The 20024-nt window shown below is 42.4% G+C and overlaps 1 protein-coding gene across 1 annotated transcript in view; it reads left to right on the top strand.

Moving 5' to 3' along the window:
* Window positions 1-581: 581 nt before the first annotated feature.
* Window positions 582-20024, top strand: part of nt5dc1 (5'-nucleotidase domain containing 1) — a 547161-nt gene continuing 527718 nt past the window's right edge. The window contains exons 1-2 of the mRNA XM_060850687.1: window positions 582-723; window positions 5463-5554. Coding sequence (XP_060706670.1) covers window positions 607-723; window positions 5463-5554 — 209 coding nt within the window. The 5' untranslated portion in view covers window positions 582-606. The remainder of the gene's footprint in view (window positions 724-5462; window positions 5555-20024) is intronic.

Raw genomic sequence — 20024 nt, 5'->3', positions numbered from 1 at the left:
GTGCATTAGGCCACGCCCCTGTGTCCCCAGGCCACACCCCCGAGTCCCCACGCTCCACCCCTGTGACTCCACACCCCACCCACTGTGTATTAGGCCCCACCCCGTGTCCTCAGACCCCACCCCTGTGCCCAGAGGCCCCAACACCCATGTCTTTAGGCCCCAACCCCGTGTCCCCAGGCTCCGACCCCCCAGGCCCCACCTCGAGCAGCCAGGCCCCGCCCCGTGTCCCCAAATTCCCGCCCCTGTGTCCCCAGGCCCCGCCCTGTGCCATCAGACCCCGCCCCTTGACCCCAGGCCCCGCCCCATGCCCAAAGGACCCACCCCGTGTCCCCAAATTCCCGCCCCTGTGTCCCCAGGCCCCGCCCCGTGTTCCCAGGCCCGCCCCTTGCCATCAGGCTTCGCCCCTTGACCCCAGGCCCCGCCCCGTGCCCAGAGGCCCCACCTCTTGCCGCCAGGCCCCGTCCCCGTGTCCCCAGGCCCCGCCCCGTGCCGCCAGGCCCCACCCAATGCCCCGCCCCGTGCCCCCAGGCTCCACCCCGTGCCCCTAAGGCCCCGCCCCCATGTTGACGCGGTTCTGCGGCAGAGGCGGACGGTAGCAGTTGGCCGATGTCTTGTCCTTGTCCCGGCGCCATGGCTGAACACTTCTCGCTGTCTGACTGTGATGTTATCGGTTTCGACCTGGATCATACCCTGTGCCGGTACAACGTGAGCGACACCTTCGCGGTGAGTCTGGGGCAGAGCGAGGGCCCTCCCTCTCCCCCCCCCCCCCCCCCCCCCCCCCCAGCTCCCTCGCCCCCAGCCTCCGGGGAGCGACAGGTTGAAGCCCTGGGACCGCCTGGAGCCTGGAAGCAGCGGCAGCGGGCCCGAAGGCCGGCTCATCACCGAGCTCTGCCGCCAACGAGACATTGGGGACAAACCTGTGCCTTCCCCATTCACACACCGCACCCCCCGTCCCCCGTCCCATCTACTCTCTCAACTCCTACTGTCTCACCCCCCACCATGTTGCCTCCCCATTACACCCGACCCCCCCAATTCCCCCCCCCCAGTTTCCCCAACTCCCCATGCACATCACCCCCCATTTCTCCCCAATTCCCACACAAAATTTCCTGCAGCCCCCCATTCCCACCACCGCCCATGGCCCTGTCTGTCCCCTCCAGTTCCCCACCTCCTGTTCTCCCCACCACCCGTAGTCCATTTCCCGCTGTAGTCTGTTCTCCCCCCACCCCCATAGCCCCTTCTCCCCCCACCCCCATAGCCCCTTCTTCCCCCACCCCCATAGCCCGTTCTCCCCCCACCACACATTCTCCCCTCCCCGCAGACCCCTCTCCTCCCCCCCCCCCCGCAGACCCCTCTCCTCCTCCCCTCCCCGCAGACCCCTCTCCTCCCCCCCCGCACTCCGTACTCCTCCCCCCCCCGCGCAGTCTGTTCTCATCCCGTAGTGCGTTCCTCCATTGTAGTGAGTTACCCCGTAGTCAAACGCCTTATTAAAGTCCATGTATATGACATCAACAGCCCTTCTTTCATCTAACGCATTGGTTACTTGCTCAAAGAACTCTATTAAGTTGGTACTGCGTGATCTCCCCCGCACAAACTGTGTTGCCTATCACTGATGAGCACCTCACCTGTATTTAAGAATGCCACAAAGGTGTCTGTCAGGGCCCCAGCTATTTCCTCTCTCGTCTCCCTCAGCAACCTGGGATAGATCCCATCCAGTCCTGGGGATTTGTCCACCTTAATAACCAACACATCTTCCCTCCTTATACTAACGTGATTCAGAATAATCAAACTTCTATCTCTATTCTCAACATTCATCACGTTCCTCTCCTCAGTGAACACTGATGCAAAATAATCATTCAGAATCTCACCCATTCTTTCACGTTTGGCACACAGTCCTCCTTCATTATCTTTTATTGGACCAATCCTTTCTCTAGTTACCTGCTTGCTTCTTATATAAGAATAAAATGCTGTGGGATTTTCCTTAATTCTGCTCGCTAAATCTATTTAATGACCCCTTTTAACCTGCTTGATTCCTTGTTTAAGATATGTCTTACTCTTCCGATATTCCTTCAGGGCCCATTCTGTTCTTAGCTGCCTAGACCTTATGTACGGTTCTCTTTTCCTCTTGGCTAGTCCAATGATTTCTCCTGTCATCCACGGTTCACGAATCATGCCCTTCCTATCCATTGTCTTCAATGGGACATGCCTATCCTGCACTACCGTTAACCTATCTTTGAAAGTCTCCCACATCTCAAATGTAGACTTCCCTTCGAATAGCTCTGTCCAATCCACATTTTCCAGCTCCTGCCTAATTTTGATATAATTGGCCTTGGCCCAGTTTAGTACACTTCCCTTAGGACCACTCTCTTCTTTATCTACGAGTATTCTAAAACTTACGGAATTGTGGTCACTGTTCCCAAAGAAATCCCCCACCGCAACTTCTATCACCTGTCCTGGCTGATTCCTCAGTGCCAGGTCCAATATGGCCCCTTCCCTTGTCGGACTATTGACATACTGCTCTAGTAAACTCTCCTGGACGCTTCGTACAAATTCTGCTACATCCAAACCTCTGACGCTAAGTGTATCCCAGTCAATGCAACTCCACCCCCTCTTTTACTTCCCTTCCTGTCCTGTCTGAAGCGTCTATATCCTGGAACATTTAGTTGCCAGTCATCATGCCCTTCCTTCAACCAAGTCTCTGTGATGGCAATAATGTCATACTCCCAGGCACCAATCCAAGCCATAAGTTCATCTGCCTTAGACACTATACTCCTTGCATTAAAGTAGATTCATTTCAGGCCACCAGTTCTTTTGCACTCATCTGCTCTCTGCCTATTCTTCCCTTTATTAATGCTATCTTCATAATTCTTACAGTCTCCAGTCTCCACCTCGCTGCCTAATTGTTTCCTCTTCTGGTTCCCAGTCCCCTGCCACATTAGTTTAAAACCTCCTCAACAGCAGTAGCAAAAACAAGGGCATTGGTTCTGGTCTGGTTTAGATGTAGACCGTCCCTATTGTGGATATAGAGATGGAAGCTCACCTTGGACATACGGAAAGTTGTGAATGCAGTAGTAAATTAATAATTGACTTAGTGACAGATTTTTTGAAGTTGAATGCTTGTTATCTTTGGAATTGATTGAAGTTCCTTATATTGTTAACAAAAGCAACAAATAAGCCCTGCAATTCTGAAATTTCTGTGCAAATCAATTCGATTTTCGTTGTGTATTTTATAAACTTAAATGTCAGTTCACCATTCGTTGATTGTTATTCAAGTAGTATGATCTTTAGAATCTTTAATATGAAGTTGTATATTGTCTCGACTCTTCAAAAGTAGTGAAATCAAGGAAAATATTGTGGTTGACAATGTATGTGTTGGCTAGCAGAAGCTGGATATAGTTCTGAGGAGCTAAAGGGATCAAAGGCTATAGGGAGAAAGTGTAGAGGTGACTAAGTTGGATGATCAGCTTTGATTATATTGAATGTTGGAGGCTCAAAGGTTAAATGACCTACTCCTGCTCCTGTGTCCTATGTTTTTATGTTACAAATGTCACTGATAGTTTTCAGTGTATGGTACTGCAATAAAGTTGTTTGCTGTCCTGACTTTCCTGAGCGTAATGTACTTTTAATTAGGTGTTGATCAAAATATCATTTAAAATACACATATAGTATGAAGATGTTCACCATTGATACAGAGGATACTCTTGTTTAAATCTATCTGTCTTGCTTGCATCTATCATCATGTCATTGTTGGCCTGAGTTTGAGAGTTGAGTGCCCACTTGTTTAATCTGATGGCCCTCTTCTGCTACAGCAATACCCTGGCACTAATCTTAGAAAATTATCCATTCATGGAGAAGTTTGAACATTCAATATACCACCCTATACTTCAGTACTTTGAGTGAGGTTGCCATTCATTGTCAGTTCAATACATAGGAATACAGTAGGCCATTCAGCCTTTTGAGTGTGTTCTATCATTCAGTGAGATCATGATTTTTCTGTGGCCTACCTCCAGATACCCGCCTATGGCCTCATGCATTGTTAAAAGCTAATTCATTCCCTTGCAGGCTACTTTCATTCAAGCCCCTGATCGGGTAAATGTTATGGTGAAGATGAGCAGATTTATTTTCTGTGACGGGATCACAGAATCCCTCCAGTGTGGAAGCAGGCACTTGGCCATCAAGTCCACACCAACCTTCCAAAGACATGCTACCCAGACCCTACCTACCTACACTAACCCTGTAACCCTGCATTTCCCATGGCTAATCCGTCTATCCTGCACATCCCTGGAGACTATGGGCAATCCACCTAATTTGCACGTCTTTAGACTTTAGGAGGGAACCAGAGCAACAAGAAGACACCCACGCAGACAAGGGGAGAATGTGAAAACTCCACACCCTGGGTCCTTGGTGCTGTGAGGCAGTGGTGCTAACCACTAAGCTGTGGTGCCAGTCCACAGTTGTAAAAGAGAAACTGAAAAAGCTTTTAAAATGTAAAGATACCCAGGTTACATGCTTCTAATAGCTTTGCAGGTTAATGATAAGGAACAATTAATGTTTGACTGAAGAATTTTGACAGAATAATCAGTGGTTACCAAATTTGGGAACATGTGAAGCACTGAATGTGGTGATATTTTATCAGCATTGTACATAAGAGATGTATAGCATGGAAACAAACCCTTCAGTCCAACTCATCCATGCCGACCAGATCTCCTAAATTAATCTAATTCCATCTGTCAGCATTTGGCCTATATTCTTCTAAACACTTTTTATTCATGTACCCATCAAGATGCCCTTTAAATGTTGGAATCCTACCACCTCCCCAGCAGCTCATTTGATACAAGTTCGATCCTCTGTGTGGAAAAGTTGTCCCTTAGGTCCCCTTTAAATCTTTCCCCTATCACCTTAAACCTTTCCCTCTAGTTTTAAGCTCTCCTACCCTGGGGGATAAAAAGCCTTGGCTATTCATCTGTCCATGCTTCTCATGATTTTATAAACCTCTATAAGGTCACCCCTCACTTCTGATGCTCCCTATAGCTCAAGTCCTTTAACCCTGGCAACATCTTGTAAATCTCTTCAGAATCCTTTCAAGTTTCACAACATCTTTCCTATGGCAGGGACACCAGAATTGAATGCAGTATTCCAAAAGTAGCCTAACAAATGTTATTTCCAGCCACAGTGAGACCTCCCAACTCCTATACTCAATGCACTGACCAATAAAGGTTACGCAAAATTCCATGTGTTCTTAATTTACTGAGCTTTTCATATTAATTGTTGAAATCTGATGCACTGGCTACATAAAGCTTGTCAGTACTGTTGTTACAGATAGAAAATAACGTATTTTCATAGAAATTCAAATTAATACTTCCTTTGAAGAACCTCTTGCACTACTCTCCACCTACATTGTGGAGAAAACATATATTGCTTTTAGTTATTGTAAACCAATCTTGTGTTTTGTTTGAATTTTTCAGCTGATATATGATAGCTTCGCTCAATTCTTAGTTGAACAGAGAGGCTATGATCGAGAACTTATGACTTTGACTCCTGACTGTTGGGATTTTTGGTAAGTTCTTTATTTTTCATTTTTCTTGTTGCAAAAAAATGGCAGTTTTTGATCATTGGATTCGAAAAATAATCGGGGCCATTTCAACTTTTCACCCCTCTCCCTTCAGCTTGAAAATCTTTTCTGCCAAAAGTGAGAGCTCGTAACACACTGAGATCTGAGAGGCATCTGGAACTTTCCTGAACAAGAGTCTGATTATTTAACTAATGTAGTAGCATAAAGAGGAGAGTGAAGCGAGCATGAAACTTGAAGGAACAGAAAAAAAATAAAAGCAAGAGAAAAACATTGAGAGATAAAATAGCAAAACAAAACGTAAGAACAATATTAAAAGTTTTAAAATCCTCTCAACAGTTATCTGAAGTGGTTTGGTATAACTGAGTGACCATTTTAGAAAATTGGCCACACATTGTGTTGGGGTCTGAAGTCATATGTAGACCAGACTCAGTATGTCCTTCCCACATGAGCAGTACTGAATGAGGGAGGGAACTCCTGAGCTTTGGCCTCAGCATTAAAGTGCATTGTTGCTAGTGGTAAAGCAGTAGAAAGCAATAGATGTATAAAATAGCAGGATGGGAAAACACTGATATTTGGCTGGATTGAGGAGCTGGTAGACATTACAGGAATAGTGAAGAATTAGTCCATATAGAAGTTTGAAAACATGCATGAGAATTTTAAAGTTGAAGTATTGCCATGCTGTGAGCGAGTGCAGGTCAGGAAAAACAGAAGGATTGGAGTAATACTTGTTCTGAGTTAGGAAGGACATACTGGCACTGGAGCGTGTCCAGCGGAGATTCACACGGATGATCCCTAGAATGGTGGGCCTAACATGCGATGAATGGCTGAGGATCCTAGGATTGTATTCATTAGAGTTTAGAAGGTTGAGGGAAGATCTAATAGATACTTACAAGATAATGCATGGCTTAGAAAGGGTGGACTCTGGGATTTTGTTTCCATCAATTCTTGATCTCGTAAGGAACTAAGGGCTACGGGGAATGTGCAGTAAGTGGAGTTGACATGCTCATCAGCCATGATTAAATGGCGGAGTGGACTCGATGGGCCAAATGGCCTTGCTTCCACTTCTATGTCTTATGATCTTTGGGTGTTATGGTTCTATGTCTTAGGGAGAGCTTTTGCTGAACGCAAAGTTATGGAAACTGGAATATAAGAAGTGAAGTACAAGGCATGAATGACAGTAGAGATGGCACTGGAATTACAGAAAAGCCATGGTGTTTGCAGCATTGTTTGGAAATTAATTTTGGGATCCACAGTGACACTCTATTTATGCATGAGACATAGAAACATTGGCAATAGGTACAAGATTCAGCCATTGGACGTTTTGAGCATGCTTCACCATTCAATATAATCATAGCATTTGGTTCAACTCAATACCTTGTTCCTGCTTTAGGTTGTTGTGGTTTTATAGCAGAGAATTCTACAGGCTCAAAACTTTGGGGTGAATACATTTCTCCTCATTTCAATTAGACTGTGACCCTTGGTTCTACATTCCCCAGTCATCAGGAACATACTTCCTGCATTTACCTTTCTAGTCCTATTAGAAAGTTTCTGTAAAGTCTCTGCTTGTTCTCCTGCAGTGAATAAATTCCTAACTTATCTAGTCTCTCTTAATTTATTAGTCTTGCCATCCCAGAAGTCAGTCTCGTAAACCTTCATTGCATTCCCTCCATAATCAGATTAGGTTATGAGACCTAATGAGACCGTGGGCGGCACAGTGGCACAGTTGTTAGCACTGCTGCCTCACAGCGCCTGAGACCCGGGTTCAATTCCTGACTCAGGCGACAGACTGTGTGGAGTTTGCACGTTCTCCCCGTGTCTGCGTGGGTTTCCTCCGGGTGCTCTGGTTTCCTCCCACATTCCAAAGATGTACGGGTCAGGTGAATTGGCCATGCTAAATTGCCTGTAGTGTTAGGTAAGGGATAAAATGTAGGGGTATGGGTGGGCCGCGTTTCGGCGGGTTGGTGTGGACTTGTTGGGCCGAAGGGCCTGTTTCCACACTAAGTAATCTAATCTAAAAAACTGCACGCAATATACCAGGTTTGGTCTCCTATTCCTGTACTCCTACGTTCCTACTCCTGTACTCGAATCCTGTAACTATGAAAGACAACATACTGTTTGCGTTTTTCACTGCCTGCGTGCTTACTTGCAGCAACTGGCATTCAAGAACATCAAGGTCTCGTTGCGCGTCCCAGTTTCCCAATCTGTCACCATGCAGATAATCTGCCTTTCTATTTCTCCTATCAAAGTGGATAACTTCCTCTTCATCCACATTATACTTCTTCATCTGTCCACTCAACTTATCCAAATCTCACAAATGAAACAAAGAACTGTAGATGCTAGAACTCTGAAACAAAAACAGAAGTCATTAGATTAACTCAGCACGTCAGGCAGCGTCTGTGGCGAAAAAGCAGAGTTAATGTTTCAAGTCTGAAGAAGGATCGCTGGATACTTTGTTTCAGCTGTCTAAATCACTTTTACGCATCTCTATCTCTTAATTGCTCACCCTCCCACCCAGACTTGGAGATATTGTATTTAGTTCGTTCACCTAAATTACTAATAGGTATTGTGAATATCTAGGATCAAAACGTGGATCCCTGTAGTATTCAATGAGCCACTGGCTGTCACTCAGCAAGAGACCAGTTTATTCCTATTCTTTGTTTCCTCTCTGCTAACCAGTCAGTACACTACTCACAATCCTATGTACTTTAATTTTACACACTTAATCACATATGTGGGACTTTACTTAACCCCTTCTAAAGGTCCAAGTAAACCATATTCACTGAGTCCGCCTTATCAACTGTACTAATTACATCCTCAAAAGATTCCACGAGGTGTGTAAAGCATAATTTTTCTTTGGTAAACCCTTGCTGATTCCATTTGATCTTATTACTGATTTTATTGTTCTTTATCTCTGATTTCAATGTTCTTTGCTATTATGTTTTTTATAATTGTCATATTTTCCCCACTACTCATGTCAGGCTAACTGATCTATAGTTCTCTTTTTTCTCTCTACTGTATTTTCTTTGAATAGTGGGGTTATGTTAGCTACCCTCCAATCCATTGAAACTGTTCCAGGGTGTACAGAATCTTGAAATTCACCAATGCATCCACTATCTTTAGGACAAGCATTCTGCAAATTATTGGGCTCTGAGGATTTATTATGACACAGCGGTGAACTCCTCTGTTAATTAAACCAAACATCCAGAAAAGCACACCTCGCCTCGTAACCTGTTAAAATATGAGGGACCAAGAGGTCCCAAATCCCATTATTTAAAGCAAGTAACATCAATTTATTTTTTAACTGAAAAGTGAACATTAAATTCAAACTCGATTGGGTTTTAATATCCTGGGGCATAATTTAAACTGGTTAAATTCGAATTGTTATCAAGACAGCAACCAAACCTTAGGTATCCATTTCACAATCAAATATTACATATTTTGATTTTCCTGTACATTCTGGGACTGCCGTCTCGCCAGATACACAGGTGCTTGTATGCTCTCAGTTCAGAATAGCATGCACTCTCTCCTAAAGGTACAGTACACGCCTTCAGCTTCATAACACCTCCCCCTTAATGAAAAGATGGCTTTTTTGTTTTCTACTTCTTAATCCCATTCCGATGAAATGCATAAGCCATTAATCTAAATTATACTTTTCACATTATTTCTGCACACACGTAACATTGGAATCTGTCTAATTTTATCTAGATGTTCTTTAAAACCACGATAATGCAGCTGCTGTCACATTTTTACGACCTCCAACGTACAATTTGTAAATTTGGCGCCTGTAACTTAAGACTTCAATTAAATAGTCTCATATTTTCGTCTTTAAATCTTTCCAAAAACGTAAGAGAATTGTGGTCCATGTACGCAAACGTCTCTGACACATAAACATTAAAATGTTGTAAGGCCAGTACCAAACTCCATAATTCTTTTTTGATGGTAGTGTATTTTCTCTGGTGGGTGTTGAGTTTCTTTGAAAAGTAGCCAATTGGCAGTTCAATTTCATCACCAACTTCCTGCAACAGTACTCCAACTCGTATATCGCTAGCATCACTTGCAACTTTGAGGGTTTCAAAAAATGTGGGGTAGTTAAAACTGATGCAGTGATTAATACTGCTTTAAGTTCTCAAATGTCTCTTGTCATTGTTCTGTCCATTGAAATTTTGTGTTCTTCTTTCGTAAATCTGTTAGCAGTGCCGTCACACTGCTGAAGTTTGAGACAAACTTCCGATGGAATCCGCTTACTCCCAAAAATTGAAGCACCTCTTTCTTTGAGGATGGTCATGGAAATTCCTCGATGGCCTTCGTCTTCGCGTTCCTTGGGGTCAACCTTCCATGACCGATGTTATGTTCCAAGAACGTGACCGTTTCACAACCAAATGTTACGTTTTTTCAATTTTCCAGTACGCTCTGGGACTGCCATCTAGTCATATACCCAGGTGCTTGTAAGTTCTCAGTTCAGAACAGCATTCACTGTTAAAGGTACAGTACATGCCTTCAACTTCATAACAGATTTATCAACTTTAATCCCATCCATGTCATTCCGCTACAGCACTGATTTCTTTTAGTCCCTCTCTGTGTTCCCCAACATTTTTTGGACATGATTTGTGTCCTCTTTTACAAAGCCAGAATGAAAGTATATACTTAATTAGTCTAGCATCTCTTTGCTCCCCATAATAACCTCCTCTGGTCCTGACTGTAAGTGACTGACTGTTGCCTCACAAATCTGTTTCTCTTCATCCACCTAAAACTTTTGCAATCGATTTGTATGTTCCCTGCAAGCTTACTCCACATTCCCGCAACCCATCAATAACATTTCTTGAAGTTCCAGAGGAGTGGAAAACTGCCAGAATGATACCCCCCTAATTAAAAGAGAGAAGACAAAAACCAGGTAACTAACATGTCGTTAGCTTAATGGATGCCATTGGGAAAATGTTAAAACCTATTATGAAGAAAGTATTAATCAGGCATTTAGAAATAGATGATCAAATGGGTTCAGCTTCGTGAAGGGTAGAATGTGCTGACACATTCATTAGAATTTTTTGAGAAGGTAACAAGCAGAATAGGTAAAGAGAAGCAGTGGATCTAATATATTGAAATCTTTACGAGGCTTTTGATAGGGTACCACACATTTTTAAGATATCCATGTTGTGGGAGGTCATATATTAGCATGGATGGAGGATTGAATAACTAATAGAGTTATTAGTTACAAACACCCGATGAAGGAGAAACGCTCCGAAAGCTAGCGCTTCCAAATGAATCTGTTGGACTGTAACCTGGTGTTGTGTAATTTTTAAGTGTTAGGATAAGGGGGGCATTTTCAAACAGGCAACCTGTAACAAGTGATGTGCCACAGGGGTCAGTGCTGAGCCACAATTATTTGTAATATATTTTAATGACTTGGATAAGTAAGGTAAATTATTGTCACCAAATTTGTGGATGACATGAAAACAGTGACAGCAAATGCTGAAGATGAGACTCTGCAGAGGGATAGACACAATGGGCAAAAACATGGAAAATAGAATATAGAAATAGTGGGAAAAGGCTTTCCTAAAACTATGTACATTATTGAAGCAAAGGTATACTGGCATCAGAAACTGTTCAGAGAAGGTTCTCTAGGTTAATCCTATGTATGGAGGGACTGCCTTATGAGGAGAGGTTGTATTGGTTGGGTCTGGACATATTGAAGTTTAGAAGAATGCAAGGTAACCCTTACTGAATCGTACAAGACAAAGGGGTTGGCAGAATAGGTAGGGAAAGGTGGTTTCTGCTTGTGAGAGTGTTTAGGTCCAGAGGGCATAATCTCTGAATAAGGATTTGCCCATTTAAGACAAATGAGGACAAAGTTTTTCTTTGAGAGAGCTATAATGGCTGAATTGTTAAGTATATGCAAGGCTGAGATGAACAGATGTTTTTAATCAGTAAGGGAATTGAGGTTTGTGGGGAAGAACATGAAAGTGGAGTTGAGGTTTATCAGATCAACCATTATCTCATTGAATGGCAACTTATGATCCTGTGGTTTTACATCCTTCTTTGACAAAAATCCATCTACTTCTGCTGTGAAAAAAAATTCAAACATTGCCCTGCAGGTTTTGGTGTTAATCCTCATTTTAAATTATAAGATGCATATGAACTATAATTGTAGACTGTTAGTTTTGGAAGGCAGCCAATTTGAAATGTCTGGTACTCTTGGTTGATTACAGTGCCCATTGGACAAGTATGTTTTACAAGCTTCGCAAAAAGTTTTAAGTTTATCCTAATAAATTTAAAAGAACAGTACAGAATAAAATTAATGGCTTCAGTTGATTCACAGTTGAATAACTGATCACGACCTCTGGCTGACTGAGTGCATATCTCTTGTTCTTCTCTGCCAATTAATATTTTTCTTTCTACTTTCAGGCATACTGTGTATTTGCTAAGAGTTATAACTTATTATCCTTTGTTAATCACCTGAAGTATTGTCCAAGAGTATCCTAAACTCCTAAGTTGTTGTTGATGTCTGAACAGGTTGAGATTCTGAATGGAGATTACAGAGAGTTAGGCAGGAATTCAAAAAGGAGATCCTTGAGAGTAGTAATATCTGGATTACTCCCAGTGCAATGTGCTAGTGAGGGTAGGAATAGAAGGATAGAGCAGATGAGTGCATGGCTGAGGAGCTGGTGTATGGGAGAAGGATTCACATTTTTGGATCATTGGAATGTCTTTTGGGGTAGAAGTGACCTGTACAAGAAGGACGGATTGCACCTAAATGAGAACGGGACTAATATATTGGCAGAGAGATTTGCTAGAGCTGCTCACGAGGATTTAAGCTAATAAGGTGGGGGGGGGGGGGGGGGGGGGGGGGGTGTGGGAGATAGTGAGGAAAGAGATTAATCTGAGACTGGTACAGTTGAGAACAGAAGTGCGTCAAACAGTCAGGGCAGGCAGGAACAAGGTAGGACTAATAAATTAAACTGCATTTATTTCAATGCAAGGGGCCTAACAGGGAAGGCAGATGAACTCGGCACAGTTAGGAACATGGCAGTGGGATATCACAGCAATTACAGAAGCATGGCTCAGGGATGGACGGGACTGGCAGCTTAATGTTCCAGGATACAAAGGCTACTGGAAAGATAGAAAGTGAGGCAAGCGAGGAGGAGGAGTGGTGTTTTGATAAGGGATAGCATGACAACTGTACTGAGGGAGGATATTCCCTGAAATACATCGAGCGAAGTTATTTGGTTGGAACTGAGAAATAAGAAAGGAATGATCACCTTATTAGGATTGTATTACAGACCCCCGAATAGTCAGAGGAAAATTGAGAAACAAATTTGTAAGGAGATCTCAGCTATCTCTAAGAATAGTAGGGCGGTTAGGTTGGGGGATTTTAAATTTCCAAACATAGACTGAGACTGCCATCGTGTTAAAGGTTTAGATGGAGTGGAATTTGTTAAGTGTGTATAAGAAAATTTTCAGTATCAGTGTGTGGATGTAACTACTAGAGAAGGTGCAAAACTTGACCTACTCTTGGGAAGTAAGGCAGGGCAGGTGACTGGGGTGTCATTGGGGGAGCACTTTGGGGCCAGCGACCATAATTCTATTAGATTTAAAATAGTGATGGAAAAGGATAGACCAGATCTAAAAGTTGAAGTTCTAAATTGGAGAAAGGCCAATTTTTCACAGCATTAGGCAAGAACTTTGAAAAGCTGATTGGGGGCAGATGTTCGCAGGTACAGGGACTGCTGGAAAATGGGAAGCCTTCAGAAATGAGGTAATATGAGAATCTAGAGAAAGTATATTCCCATTAGGGTAAAAGGAAAGGCTAGTAGGTATAGGGAATGCTGGATGACTAAAGAAATTGAGCCTTTTGTTAAGAAAAAGAAGGAAGCATATGTCAGGTATAGACAAAATAGATTGAGTGAATCCTTAGAAGAGTATAAAGGAAGTAGGAGTATACTTAAGAGGGAAATCAGGAGGGCAAAAAGGGGACATGAGGTAGCTTTGGCAAATAGAATTAGGGAGAATCCAAAGGGCTTTTACAAATACATTAAGGACAAAAGGGTAACTAGAGTGAGAATCGGGCCCTCAAAGATTAGCAAGGCAGCCTTTGTGTGGAGCTGCAGAAAATGGGGGAAATATAAATGAGTATTTTGCATCAGTATTTACTGTGGAAAAGGACATGGAAGATGTAGAATGTAGGGAAATAGATGGTAACATCTTGCAAAATATCCACATTACAGAGAAGGAAGTGCTGGATGTCTTGAAACGGGTAAAGGTGAATAAATCCCCAGGACCTGATCAGGTGTACCCTAGGACTCTTTGGGAAGCTAGAGAAGTGATTGTTGGGCCTCTTGCTGAGATATTTGTATCATCGATAGTCACAGGTGAGGTGCCGGAAGACTGGAAGTAGGCTGATGTGCCACTGTTTAAGAAGGGTGGCAAGGACAAGCCAGGGAACTACAGACCAGTGAGCCTGACATTGGTGGTGGGCAAGTTGTTGGAGGAAATCCTGAGGGACAGGATGTACATGTATTTGAAAAGGCATGGACTGATAAGGATAGTTAACATGGCTTTGTGCGTGGGAAATCATGCCTCACAAACTTGATTGATTTTTTTGAAGAAGTAACGAAGAGGATTGATGAGGGCAGCGCGGTAGATGTGACCTATATGGACTTCAGTAAGGCGTTCAACAAGGTTCCCCATAGGAGACTGATTAGCAAGGTTAGATCTCATGGAATACAGGGAGAACTAGCCATTTGGATACAGAACTGGCTCAAAGGTAGAAGACAGAGGGTGGTGGTGGAGGGTTGTTTTCCAGATTGGAGGCCTGTGACCAGTGGAATGCCACAAGGATCTGTTCTGGGTTCACTGCTTTTTGTCATTTATATAAATGATTTGGATGTGAGTGTAAGAGGTATAGTTCATAAGTTTGCAGATGACACCAAAATTGGAAGTGTAGTGGACAGCGAAGAAGGTTACCTCAGATTACAACAGGAACTTGATCAGATGGGCCAATGGACTGAGAAATGGCAGATGGAGTTTAATTCAGATAAATGTGAGGTGCTGCATTTTGGGAAAGCAAATCTTAGCAGGACTCATACACTTGATGGTAAGGTCCTAAGGTACTGAACAAAGAGACCTCTGAGTACAGGTTCATAGCTTCTTGAAAGTGGAGTTGCAGGTAGACAGGATAGTGAAGAAGGCATTTGGTATGCTTTCCTTTATTGGTCAGAGTATTAAGTGCAGGAATTGGGAGGTCATGTTGCGGCAGTACAGGACATTGGTTAGACTACTGTTGGAATATTGGATGCAGTTCACGTCTCCTTCCTATCGGGGAGATGTTGTGAAACTTGAAAGGGTTCTGAAAACATTGACATGGATGTTGCCAGGGTTGGAGGATTTGAGCTACGGAGAGAGGTTGAACAGGCTGGGGCTGTTTTCCCTGGATCGTTGGAGGCTGCGGGGTGACCTTAGAGAGTTTTACAAAATTACGAGGGCATGGATAGGATAAATAGACAAAGTCTTTTCCCTTGGGTTGGGGAGTCCAGAACTAGAGGGCATAGATTTAGGGTGAGAGGGGAAAGATATAAAAAAGACCTAAGGATCAACTTTTTCAGGCAGAGGGTGGGACGTGTATGGAATGAGCTGCCAGAGGAAGTGGAGGAGGCTAGTACAATTGCAACATTTGAGTAAAATATATTACTTCAAAAGACTTAACATTTGTTAGCCAAAGTTTACATTAGCTTGTGTTACAGCTGAGGGTGGAAAATTGCCTGTTGGCATGCTGTGGGGCACATCTTAAAAATGCTTTTCCCAGTTACCAAGGTGGCCAATTAAATACCCTAACTGTATCAGGTTTTGAAGCAGCAAGATCTATTCACCAGGTTTCTTAATGAACACACAAATATAGCAAAGTATGGCATGCACTGGAAATCTGGAATAGAAACGAAGTGTTGAAAGGTCTGTGGAGACAGAAATAGTTAACATTTTGAGTCAATTTGTCGCTTCCTTGGAAAAGAGACTTATTGGATTCAAAACTCTCTTTCTCCACTGATGCTGCCGGCTGAGTTCTGTTTTTATTCTTAAATATAATTATTGTTTTATTATTAAAATACCACTTATACAATAAAGATGCAATACTGGATAAACAGTGGCTAAGCATTGTACAAGTATAAATGCTTATTCCTGTATGTTATAGCATGGAGTGAGAGAGCAGAATCAAATTTGTATTTGCAAAACAGTGAAATTAACCTGTTGAAGTCCCCTTTCCAATGGTTCCTGACCAGATCTTTGAATAATTAATCTCCAGATACTGTTTTTGTGCCTTAAACAGAGGGCGTAACTGTTTATTAAATAGAGAATAACTTTAGCAGAAGAACAATTAAGCAACAATGTAAACTGAGGGCTATGCTTTTAGACTGAACCATTTGTTTTCAGCCCCCATTCATGCAAGATAAACAAACATAGCTCGGGAGTCAGTAAAATAACAAAACTAGCCAGATTACTTGATGTCTTTAACGATACATTGTTTCATAGGCATAAATATAGACTCCTTGGTTGTTTTCCTGGAACATTGATCACGGTCACCTTCTTAGTTCACCCAGACATAGTCTATAATACTTCTCATTCCGCTTTTAACTATTTGGGCTTCCCAAAGTTGATGTAGTAGGTTAGACATGGAATTTTCAAATCTTAATCCTGTCTCAGCAGCAGCCAAGAACCATCTCTTCAGAAAACATATTTCAAATGAGCAACTTCAATTCTGGCTCTATCCTAATAAACTGATCAACTATTCCCGAGGTCTCAGTTACTATTCAATAATTGCTGTCTCCTTGAATATAGCATTTCTTCCAGATTTGGCAGAGTCACTTCCCAGGTCCTGTCCTTATTAACAACCAAATTCTGCTATCTGTTAAACACAGTGCTGTTCTGCGGGTCAGTGTGTTTTTTGGAACCTTGTTAATCAAGTATCAGCTTATAATTTGTCTCCAGGCCTAGCCTCTCAAATAAACAGAGCTTAGAGCTTTTGAAAAGATTTGTAGCTCGGGTTGTGGGAGAGATCATTGATTCGTTCACCGAGCTGACGTGTTTTTCTGCAGACATTTTGTGTCACCTTGCTAGGTGACATTGTCGGTGCACCTCCACTGAAACATTGGTGGTCTGTCTGGCTTGGCATTTGTGTCTCTGTTTTCTGGTACTTCCGGTTCTGCATCTGAGTGGTTTGCATATGGGGTCCAGTTCAACAGTAATATCCCCACTGGAATAAAGTTCACTAAAGAGCAGAACAACAGCAGACTCCCCTTCCTGGATGTATTAGTGGAGTGCATACCTATTGGTGAACTCCAGACCAGTGAGTACAGGAGAAACACCCATACAGATTAGATACTGAACTATAAGAGCAACCACCCCAGGTCCCACAAAAAAAAGCTGCATTAGGCCTCAATTTAAATGAGCAAGGACATTCTGCAGCAATCCAGAACTCCAGAGGCAGAACAGGAGCACTTATTCAAAGGATTTAAACAGAACCAGTACCCCAAGAGCACTAGGCTCTGGTACTTATGCAACAAACCTAAAGAAGAAAACACTACATGACCAGACCATACCGTGCATCAAGGACGTATCAGAAGTGACAACCCGATTATCTGTATTCAGACCCTCGGGAATCATAGTGGCCCACAAACCAGTAAACACCTTTCATCAGCAACTCACAAAAGTTAAAGATCTGATACACACGTCCAACAGGATGAACGTAATCTACAAGGTACCCTGCAGGGATTGTGAAAAACACGACATAGGACAAACAGAAAGACTGTGCAGCTTAGGAGAATTGGCCATTCTAAATTGTCCATAGTGTAAGGTGCATTAGTCAGAGGGAAATGGGTCTGGGTGGGTTACTCTTCGGAGGGTTGGTGTGGACTGGTTGAGCCGTAGGACCTGTTTCCACACTGTAGGGGATCTAATCTAATCTAATCTAAAAACTATTAAGTGTATGAACATCAGCTTGCCACTGCCAAACACAGCCAGTGCTCTCTCATTACAACCCACATAGACAGTGAGGGACACAAATTCAACTGGGACAAAGTAACCGTCCTAGCACTGGCAAAACAGAGACACGACAGAGAATTGCTTGAAGTCTGGTACTCCAACTGGAATTCAATCAATAAACATTGAACTGGACCCCATATACAAACCGCTCCGGTACGGAACTGGAAGTACCAGAAAACGGAGACATGCAAATACCAGGTGGGATAGACCACCAATGCTTTACCATAGGCGCACCGACAATATCGCCTCGCGAGCTGACGAAACATCTGCAGAAAAATACATCAACTTGTTCAACGCATCAACAACCAAAACTGAGATTGTTGAGTCTATATTTTTCCATTTACATGAACTGTGCCAAAGTCTACAAGTCATTTGGAATTCAAAATTCAAAGTTGATTGAAGAATGAAAATAATGAAAAATCAACGTGGGTTCTAACAAACACCTACAAACGCAAATTCTTTGACAAAAGAGAAAAAGATATTTTTCAGAGGGTGACTTTTATAAGAAAATCCTCTTTTGCCAATGGATAATTTTTGAAGGCAAAAAGATAAAGCAAAGATTGTTCTAGAGTCTGTTCTAATGTTCCCACGCTGGTGGTCAAGTCACTGATGCACAGTTGATTCAGAAGTTTTGCTTAAAAAATACGATCTTGTAACTCAACATCAGTGTTTTCTTTTCAGAAATGAGAAAGATTTGCTTTGCAGCCTTTCTTCTAACTCACTCCATTCTTAGCAGGCTTTCCACTGGCTGTAGCAGATAAACTAGGACCTCTCCAAGCCAATCGTTATTCAGAAATGGCCCCTGCAGCCACCGAGAGTAAAGTAATCTAATACTTATGGTCACTTGTTTTGGAGGAAGTTTTGTTTTAAAAAGACCCTGCCAAAATCATAGTGAATTTTCTCAGTGACTTTTTCTTAAGAAACCACTCCAGGTATTTCCTCAAGATTTGAAGTAACCCCATTTTCTACAAGCCTTCAAACCTTAACTCTTCTGAGCAGTGTTAAATATCAAGTGTGCTTGTAATGCTTCTCCCTTGCACAAATGAAGCTATTTTTAAATGAGTTTTATTGTAAAGTATAGACGAGTAAACATGAAAAAAAAACATGCTTTCGCACATTTTCATTCATTCTTTACACATGAGCTATGCAATTGCATCTGGAACCTTATATTGACAATTCAAACATCCTCACAATCTGAACATGTTTGAAAAGGTAAGGTTGCAATAGAAAACATTATCAAAATGTGGCATTTTGATTTTCTCTTTTTTTTTTCCCCACAAAGTTCAGAGAGTTGTTACCTACATATACCAACGTTTTTCTGTTGCCACGATGGATATATGCTATGAAATGTTTAAGAACCAGTCATTCTGGAGTTGTTTCTTCCGGCATTGAGTAGTCCCTTTGTTAATTTAGTTTTCTCGGAAAGTATTGCGTTAGCTTCTCTATACCTGATCGAAGTTTTTGAACAGATCTACACAACTCCAAAATCGCTAGTATTCATTGTTCCCTTGAAGGGCTAAATGAAACTGGTTCATTGATCAAAATATGCTGAGCACACTCCTGATCACAATGCCTTGGCTTTCTTTCGAGCAAATCTGATAATGGAGCAGTGAGTGAAATTCAGTGCTGTATAAACTTGCAATAAAAATGTGCGCAAAAATGTCATAATTTAATTCTTAGGGTGGAAGACTCCATTAATGCTTGTATGTCTGTTCTTGGCAGCCCTACTAAATGGCATATGTAAATTATTAACACTATTTAAAATTTATTTTAGCAAGGTTTATTACTCAATCAGGAGATTATAATTTTACAAATAAAGCTTCCAGCTGTTCCAAGTCGTCCTCCCAAGTGTCAGTCTATACTTGTGCATCAAGGTGGTGGTAGACAGTTGTTGTTCAGCCTGAAGACCCTGAGACCAGTGGTGTACTGCAAGGATTAGTGCTGGGTTGACTGTTCATCATTTATATAAACAATTTGGATGATGATACGGGAGGCAAGTTTAGTAATTTTGTTGAGAATACCAAAATTGGTAGTCCAGTGGACCGTGAAGAAGGCTATCTAAGAGTACAACGAGATTTTGATCAACTGGGTCAATGGGCGAGGAATGACAGATGGAGTTTAATTCAGATAAAAGTGAGATGTTGCATTTTGGTAAGACAAACCAGAACAGGACTTGCACGATGAATGATCATGCCCTGGGGAGTGTTGTTGAACAGTGAGACCTAGGGTGTGCAGCTACATAGTTTCTTGAAAGTGGTTTCACAGGTAGACAGGGTGGTGCAGGCATTTGACATGCTAACCTTCATTAGCCAGGACACTTAATATAGCTGTTGGGACATCATGTTATAGCTGTACAAGATGTTGGTGAGGCCACATTTCAAGTGTGTACAATTTTGGAGGTTGCCCTGCTGTGAGAAAGATATTATTAAAC

The sequence above is a fragment of the Hemiscyllium ocellatum genome, chromosome 3 (assembly GCF_020745735.1).
Source record: "Hemiscyllium ocellatum isolate sHemOce1 chromosome 3, sHemOce1.pat.X.cur, whole genome shotgun sequence".
Lineage (NCBI taxonomy): Eukaryota > Metazoa > Chordata > Chondrichthyes > Orectolobiformes > Hemiscylliidae > Hemiscyllium > Hemiscyllium ocellatum.
This window is presented reverse-complemented; position numbering and strand designations above follow the sequence as displayed.